The sequence below is a fragment of the Magnolia sinica genome, chromosome 10, assembly GCF_029962835.1.
Source record: "Magnolia sinica isolate HGM2019 chromosome 10, MsV1, whole genome shotgun sequence".
NCBI lineage: Eukaryota > Viridiplantae > Streptophyta > Magnoliopsida > Magnoliales > Magnoliaceae > Magnolia > Magnolia sinica.
This window is the reverse complement of record NC_080582.1, coordinates 83,952,314-83,961,340: the sequence shown is the minus strand read 5'-3', so window position 1 is coordinate 83,961,340 and position 9,027 is coordinate 83,952,314. Positions and strand designations below refer to the sequence as shown.

Here is a 9,027-nt window from a genome sequence, read left to right as displayed (position 1 = left end):
GAGAGATGTTTTTCCCTCGGTAGGAGAAAGGGATGCTATGGTGTGGTTTAACGAGGTTTAAAGAGAAGTTTGGTCAGTTCTCGGTCTCTTAAAGTTGCTGCTCTTGCTTGGCTTGCAGGTCGAAGAAGGTGATCACCATTGATTACCTTCAAAAGGGGACAATGGTGCTCCGGAATGTATGTGTGATGTGTTTGAAAAATGTGGAGTCAGTTGATTACCTTTTCATCAATTGCTCTTTTGCCAAAAATAATAATTGAGATAGCCTTTTCGTTTTATTGAGTGCGAGACCTACCCAAGGTAAGGTTTGGGTGCATGGCTAGTGTCATGGATTTGCTCTCCACAGACACAGTTTTGATTCCCTTTCCTGTGCTTTACCGATGTACGTGGTTTGTGGGTGATTCCGTGAATCTATAGGGAGTAGTCTTTGCCTTCAAAAGGGGAAGGAACACTATGTTATCATTTTTAAAAAAAATTTTAAAAAAAAAAGAAAAGAAAAAAGAAAGAAAGAATCATAGTGCTATGACTTTGGAGATTTTTAACTTAATGGGATGGGCCGTCTGCACGTTGGCCCCTCAAAGCTGTGGGTGCTCCTAGACACAACATATTTCCATTTTTATTATCATGTGATGTTCATTTCTCATGTCTTTGTTGGGTGCTTTTTGAATTAATTCCAAGCAATGGAATAAATGAAATGATGAGATGCTCTTAAGATACAGCTGAAGGTGCTGTTGAAAATGACATTCCATGGAAACATAATCCACTATCTCCAATGCTTTTAAAGATGAATTAGTGGAGAACTAAGATTTGTGGACATGGCGCGATTAATTATCAATCTTTTCTGTCCATCCATTGAATCCTAATAAGGATGGTTCATGTATCAAAAATCGACCCTACCAAACAATCCTATTCATCAATTTTCTTCTAACCATTGGCTATTTTTGTTTTCCATCGTTGCTTTAATAGCCACCTCGATGTTCATGTGTTGTGGACTGCCTGATTCTTCCCTTTATCCTTCTGATTCACACCTGATGAACAGGTTTGATGAAATATATAAATACCACGGTGGTCCCACAGACAAACCTATGGTTAACATCCTATGTTCATTGCATGTGCTGTGGCCCGTCTGAGATATGGATATATCTCATTTTTTGCCCAATGGCATAGAATCTAGGATCTCACTCAATGGACGGAGTGGATTTAATTTATATACAAAATAATGACCCCCCAAAGCATGTGCAGGTGTCGGATAGGATTCCAGTTACCACATTGTGGTATGACATGGACCATGCTCTATCCTTTTACCGACGCTGATATATAAACGCCCATTCCTTTAGCTGTCTTTTGCTTTGGAAGGAACAAAGGCTAAAGCCAAACTCATATAGTGTGAACAGGCCCACCACCCAAATGACCAAAATGACCATGTCCCACATCCACATAATTCATCCTCCCATGGGCATTCCAGTCATTTGGGTCACATCCTTTTCCCAAAATACTAGAAAGATTCCATCAACTTCCACTTTAAAAGACAAGGAAGGCTATGAAAGATTCCCCCATCTCCACAGCCTTAATTATTACATACAGTGGCCCACCTACACTCCCCATTTTTCACATAATCTTAACCGTAGGATCAATATCTCCCTGATCAAATCCCAGCCAAGCATTCTGGTGGTGGGACCGGGTTTCTGGGCTTATCAGTGCAATAGTCGTAGACCATGTGGTTTACTCGGACCCACCTGTACTTTCGGGCTTGGATTGAATTGAGCTGCTGGTATAATGGTCCATCCCACCAGTTGCTGGACTTAAGGGTGCAGTCAGCTGGACCAGGAACGGTGCAACCCTCAATGTCGAAGTCCTTGTAGTAAGCATAGAAGGGGGCCTTGCTCCAGTCAGTCTTTTCCAGCCCTCCCCTTGTGGCCCAGTTATCGGCGTCCCAGAGGGTCGAGTAGACTCCCATCGGCTGTGATTTGGGATACGGCACGCCCCTCGCCTCGTTGTTCTTGTAGACCCTTATCGGGACGTCGTCTACGTAGAACCTGCAAATCCAACGGTTCTGATTGGATCTTAGATAATTGAGAATTTTCCTAATTAGACATTGAAATTCTAATTAACTTTCCTGTGTTTTGTGCACTTGTGCTACTACATTTTAAGTGTTAATTATAACCAGTGACCACTTCAATCAGTAGTCCCTAGGCTCCCATTGGATGAAAGCTGTGGGACCCACTTGTTGTTTTCAACTGGGGGCCCAAGGAAATCATGGAGGAATCCAATCATGTCAAGGTGGGATTCAAATTCAATGGCTACCATCCATTTTCTATTCAAAGAATACAAAAAAGAGAGTCCCATACAAAAAGTCTAGAGACATGATTGTGAGTCTATGATTAGAAGAGAATGGAAATTTATGTGGTGAAAAACATATATAACCAAGATAATTATGCATCAATCTCGTCAATGCATGATCAGATCGGACAGCGATGAGATGTGTGGCCCACCAATTTTGACTTCAGAGGAGGTGATGGAACGTGCCGTACTCCACGCCTCGGCACTGTCTGATCACGTGGAAAAAAATGGGTGGGAAGTTCTCTACAACTGTTGTAAATTAAGCTTACCCTACAAAACCTTCTCCAATGTATTTATATATGTCTAAAACTAATATGAATTTGAAACATGTTCATATGAAATTGATTTAAATGCATATAAAACTCTATTCTTTGGATGGTTTTCCAATGTTCTCGACTTGATGGACGTGTTGGATGGCATACAGACACTATGGCGGTCCACGAAATAGTCGTAGAGAAAATATAAAAGTGCAAACTAGAGAAAACCATACAACAAAGCGAAAATGATTGCGAATTTTGTGAAAGAAGAGGCTTAAATGAGCATTCTTTCTAATATTCATTGCACCCAACTGCATTCTAAAGGCGCATAGTTTGAAAAATGCAGACCAAAAGCACTTTCCGCACTGATCGAAACGGCCCGAGTGATTTCCATGGTATAAGAAAAGAGATTACTAACATACTACAAGAACCCGGCACAATCATGGTTTTAAATCGATATATTGGTACTGTATCATTAACCACTGATACATACCCATATCGACACTTATCAAGTCATTTTGGGCTGATATGGACTGATACAGCTGCATTGTTTTATAAGCAATGCGGAATGAATTTTCCAAATGAAAGTCTTCACCACTGACGGAGAGGAGAAAGCAAAAACATGGACACTGTTCTTGGACAGCGCTCTCCACAATTGGTTTCTCGATCGTTTTAGGGATCCATACCAGTTTCAAACTATATTTTATACATTGAGCACAATGGTCACTTAGGTAAATGGCAATTACACTACATGGGAATTTGGCAATTGATAATTACCAAAAGCACATCCACCATAATACTCCTAATGGCCATTGGGGGGATGGCCACTGTGCTCAAAGGGACTATAACTTTCAAAGAGTAAGTCTCAAGTCTAACATGTTGGACCACAAGTAATGGTCCACCCAGTAGATAATTTCTAATCTGTTAAGTTTATATGACATCTAACCCATTCATTAGATTGGCCTTATCACAAGGATCACTTCGTGCAAAAATCATCCATATCCGCTCATCGAGTCTGCTACACTTGTATTTTTCTTCTTATCAATTGCTAAATGTCATTTTCTATAGCGTGGCCTATTGATGAATGGATAGGGCAAATTTTTTTCATGAGATGAACCTCATAGTAGGGGCTAAGCTAGTGGACAAGTTGGATTAAAGATGCACTTAACATGATGGAAGTATTCAAATGGATGAACTATAACTTGTGGTCTATCAATATGGACTTGAGACTAGCTCATTTCCAAAGGCATGCTTTGCAAATTTGGGTGTTTCAATATGAGAACAATGGCTAAATGGTGGAGGTGCATTTCCTTCAACTGGAGTTTAAATTTTTTAAAAAGTCGCCTTAGCCAACAAGCGCCTTTCTTTTTGTTCCCAATGTAGCATTTCCTATTCAAGAACTGATCACCCACATGCACTTATACTGCTACTTGTGGTACAGGGCGTTTTCAGCCACATGAAAAGAAGAAGAAGAAAAAATCCTGTGGCTAGAAAGTGTCCTATACTGCAAATATCAGTCCTGATACACCTAAGGGAAGGAAAAAAAAAAAAAAAACATGATATTGCGAAGAGGCTACCAATGAGAAATAAAAAGAATTTTCTAGAGTGTAATATTTATTGAAAGATAAGAGAAAGAAAATGTTGTTTTGATCACATATTGCAATGCAGACATGGACCACTGAGAGTTGGTACACATTATTTCCCAAGATTTAAAAGCTTATTGGTAGGAATATATTCGCATGGAGTTTGAATTTTCAAAAGATTATTTTGAAATAGATGTTAAGATTCCAACATGCCCTCATTGGATAGTGATGGATAAGTGCACACCGACTGTGCACATTTAGCACACATGGTATCATCTGGTCCATTCTTTTCATCCCCCATCCCAAAAACCTCAAAACTGGACTCAGCCCAATACTCAGCTGAGTGGGGTTGACTCAAAGATGCCACTGGGTCTTTACTTGACCCGAATCCATATATAACAATTAAATTTAAAATATTTAAAATAATAACAAATATTTAAAATGGTGTGTGAAAAAGAAAAATCCATGATGCATTAGTGTTAGACACCCCAATAGCTAGTGTGCTTTTATATATATATATATATATATAGAGAGAGAGAGAGAGAGAGAGAGAGAGAGAGAGAGAGAGAGAGAGGAAACACATAAAGTGACTCGTTGAGTTGACTCAGCGAGTTTCGAATCTAGTCGTGGAGTTTTCGAACTGCGGTTTTCCATTGGATTGCATGGTGCTGCTGAAAAAGCCCTCAATGAGCCCTACATGATATACTTGTTTTATCTATTTTGCCAACCTATTTTATAAGATTAGATTTAAAAATAAAAAAAAGGTAAATCAAAATCTCGAGTGGACCACACCATAGGAAATAGTGGTGATTGAACACCCACCGTTTCAAACTTCTCGGGGTTGCAAAGTTTTGAATCAAGATCATATTGTATTTTCTCTTCGTTCAGGTCTGTGCGACGGTATCAACAGGTTGGATAGAAAATAAACATGACAGCGAGCCCTGGAAGATTTTAATGGTGGGCGTTCAATCACTACCATTAGCCACAATTTTAAGCTCACGCTCTAAAATGGCTTAACAAAATGGATGAAGAGAGTGGATAAAATACATGCATCATGCTACGGAGCTTTTCCAGCAGCATACGATACCTATGTCAGTGCTGTTTCCAACAGTACGGAATGAGTCCTGTGACTTTACCCAAGGTAAGTGATATTCAAACACAACTTCTTTTTTTCCGGCATGATCAACGTCCATCAAGTGGAAGGACAATATGATTTTTTTGCATGGTTTAGACCATCCAATCAATATTGGTTTTGGGCAACAGCCTATGAAAAAGGTGGGCCTTCTAATGGACGGTCTGGATCAATGAGCATATTCATCTATTAGATTCGATGAAGATCAATGAAGATTAATGGTTGATATAGGCATTTATTACCCGTTTTCAGATTTTTGTAATATTCTATCCAAAATAAAACATCTATCATTCTTTTCTTCTTTTGTTTTTGTTTTTTTTATTTTTATTTTCTGATTTTTATTTGGGAAATTAGAAATATAGAAAAGCATTGATAAGGTGAACTGAGTACGGAAATCCATACTCATTCACGTGTATGTGACATAACCTACCGGTCTCCTAACCTCCCGTGACTGAACAGTCGTTGGTTGAATCTCGACCGCTGATCTTTAACATTTGATGGCCATCCATCATATCAGATCATTGCAACGTTTCGGTTTTTGGCCATCAAAATTGGAGTCCATGGCTTGGACGGTTTGGATCAATGCACAGATATGGCATGTTTACAGCAGCTCTGTGCATGCTTATGAATGGTCACTGTCTGTCAGTGTATCAATTAACTACTCTTAAAACTGTCAACGGACTTTATTTTTTCCACAAATTTCTTCGAGAAATCTAAAATTAGCAAAAGTTCCAAATCTACCCATCCCAAAGGTACAACCCAACATGATGATCAGAAGTAGAAAAAATCAGGCCAATCCCATCATCAGGTGGGCCACACGTCGAATAGGAGACTTTTGAGTGGTGCACGTTCCTTTTTATTAAGTGGGGATGGCCCACTTGATGATGGGATTGGCTTGAATGAACATCATGGTGCGTGAACCTGTTGGATGGATGGGATGTCAAATACAAGAAGTGGGCACCACCATAAGGTAAAAGTACAAGGGTGTTTTGGTCTTTTCCCACCTCAAGAATTACATTTTGAGATTCGAAAATATCAAACCTGCATTTAAAGCACACGGTAAGGAAAACCCCACCTTTTTTAAATCCTTCAAACGGTGAAACCCAATTTCTACGGACGCGGATTAGGTACTGACAAGATCAGTAGCTAAATCGCTACTGAAGTGACGTCACCAAGCTCTGTGGACCCCACCATGATGAATATGTTGTATCCATACGGTCCAACCATTTATAGAGATCGTTTTATGGCATTAGAAAGAGAATTATATAGATCTAAATTTCAAGTGGACCCACCACAGAAAACCGTGGGAGCAGTCACACCCACCGTTGAAACATTTATAGGGCCCACCATGATGTATTTTTCAAATCCAACTTATTCATAAGTTAAAATAGAAATAAATGAAGTGAAAATAAAAATATCAGCTTGATCGGAAACTTCTGTGGCCCCTAAGAAATTTTGAACGGTGGATGTCACTGTCCCCACTGTTATCTATGGTGGGATCCACTTGAACTTCAGATCTATCTCATTCTTTTTCTAATACCATAAAACTATCTCTCCAAATGGATGGACGGTACGGATACAACACATACATCATGGTGGGGTCCACAGAGCTTGGTGACGTCACTTCAGTAGCGATTTGGCTACTGACCTTGTCAGTATCTAATCCGCGTCCAATTTCTACGGCTGGTATTGAATATGGTACTAGCCTTACCTGATGTTCTTTGATTGCCTCCAACGGTCTTTTTGTATACACATGAAAGCTTGTACGCTCTCTTTTACGCTTTTTATCTTTTTTCATCAGCCAAGTGAAAAATGGACCCCACAAAGGCCGAAGCCCATCTATAAGGTAGTTAAACCTGGTATATTGAACGGCTAGATCGAGATGCAGCTCAATCATGTGGCTGATCACACATAAAGGAATGCATTTGCCTCATACGTGGAAACTAGGCACATGTTCGAGAGATCAGAGCCGTTCATTAGGTTATCCCAACCATGTCAATTCGATATCTGGCAAAGAAAGGCTTCGGCCTCGGTAGTGACCCCTCCAGTACGGACCTCAGTACTGGTCGGTGCTGGAAAAGCTATTTGGGCCCACCATGATTTATGTGTCTTATCTATGCCGTCCATCCATTTTTCCAGATCATTTTAGGCCATGAGCCCAAAAATAAGGCAGATCTAAATCTCAGGTGGACCATACCATTGGATGATTGAACGCTCACTATTAAAAACTTCCTAGGGCCCAGTGTAATGTTTATTTGCCATCCAAACTATTGATTAGATCACACAGAACTGTTCTAGATGAAGGGAAAACACATATCAGCTTGATTCAAAACTTTTGTGGGCCCTAAGAAGTTTTAATGGTGAGCGTTCAAACACCACTGCATCTTATAGTGTGGTCCACCTAAGATCTGGATCTGCCTCATTTTTTAAAATACCCAAAAAGATCTGAAAAAAATAAAATAAAAAAATGGACGGCATGGATTAAAAAATTACATCTTCCACCACTCGGTACTGGAGGGGTCACTACCGAATCCGAATCCGAATCCGTAAAGAAAGGCCTATACGTTCCTCAGTCGGGTCACATCCGTACAGAAGCAAATGAACGGTTAAGACAAACCAGCCGATGTTTCAAGTTCTGTGTACACGCATGGCCCACCTGATGATTATATTTCCTTCTTTTAGTAGCATATATACAACGTTGTGAGTATTCTAAGTGACCGGTTATGATCAATGGTGTAGATTTAAGCTGCATTTTTTCAAAACTGGTGCCCTGGCGGGTTTACTTCTCTAAAAATGTAACAATCTGGACCGTTACTTTCTGCTGTTTTGATGGAAAACCGATGGCCCTTTGGACCCATAATCCACTTTCTGTTATTTTCCGCTCTAAACATGATCTGGGTTTCTTCCAAATGCTTTAATCTTATCCATCCATTAATTTCAATTTATTATTGGAGAATTAAAGAGAATCAGTTCTGAAATGCTTACACAATGTGGCGTCGATTCCACAGGATAGAATAGGTGTGGAATTCTGCTGACGGGTCGAACCAAAGGTTCACCCTCTGCTCCCGGTCACCCTTCCCATGTGCGTACACGTTCGTTTGGACCGTATATGGCTGGCCAGATCGATTACCTAAGAACTCAAAATCCAATTCGTCGCGAATCTCCTTTGTGTCTGAATTCAGCTGCACAAACCCAAATTTCATTTTTAGCCAATCGATTAATCTAAATATCAGATTGAATTTTTGATTAGTGGTCCACTTAAAGTTCATAAAATGGTGGAAAACGTACATAAAATGCAGTGACAGTCCCTGCAGAGTCTCCTGGAATGAGTTTGATTTTCATACTAACACGGCCAAAGACGTATTTTCTATTGGAAGAGAACCCGCAGCCTTAAGTTGTGGAAAATGCAACAGGATTAGGAAGAAAGAAAGAAAAAGGAAGTGATAGAAGTGTGTTTTAAGGGGAAGAAGGTTTCAGACCTGATGACTGGTCCAGCAGGAGTTGAATGGCTGTCCCATTTTCCATTTGCTTGATGTGGGATTCGGCCCATGTGGGGCGGAAATCTTGTAGGAATGTGGCTGGCTTCGCGATCGACGGTTGGATGAGAATCAGGCCAAGGGATAGAGAGAAGATGAGGAGAAAGATGGCATGGTTTGCCATTTTCGTTGTGGAATGAGACGAGGGATTACTCAGTTAAATAGCTCCTATGAGGGGCAAT

At 40.1% G+C, this 9,027-nt stretch overlaps 1 protein-coding gene across 1 annotated transcript; it reads right to left on the bottom strand.

Annotated features, from left to right (window-relative positions):
* Positions 1-1,490: 1,490 nt before the first annotated feature.
* LOC131217217 (probable xyloglucan endotransglucosylase/hydrolase protein 6) lies at positions 1,491-9,027 on the bottom strand. Its single transcript, XM_058212065.1, has 4 exons — positions 8,789-9,027; positions 8,598-8,698; positions 8,295-8,491; positions 1,491-2,033 (listed from the first exon to the last, which is right to left on the bottom strand). Exons 1-4 carry the CDS (start codon positions 8,967-8,969, stop codon positions 1,643-1,645), a joined length of 870 nt encoding a protein of 289 aa, XP_058068048.1. The 5' UTR covers positions 8,970-9,027; the 3' UTR covers positions 1,491-1,642.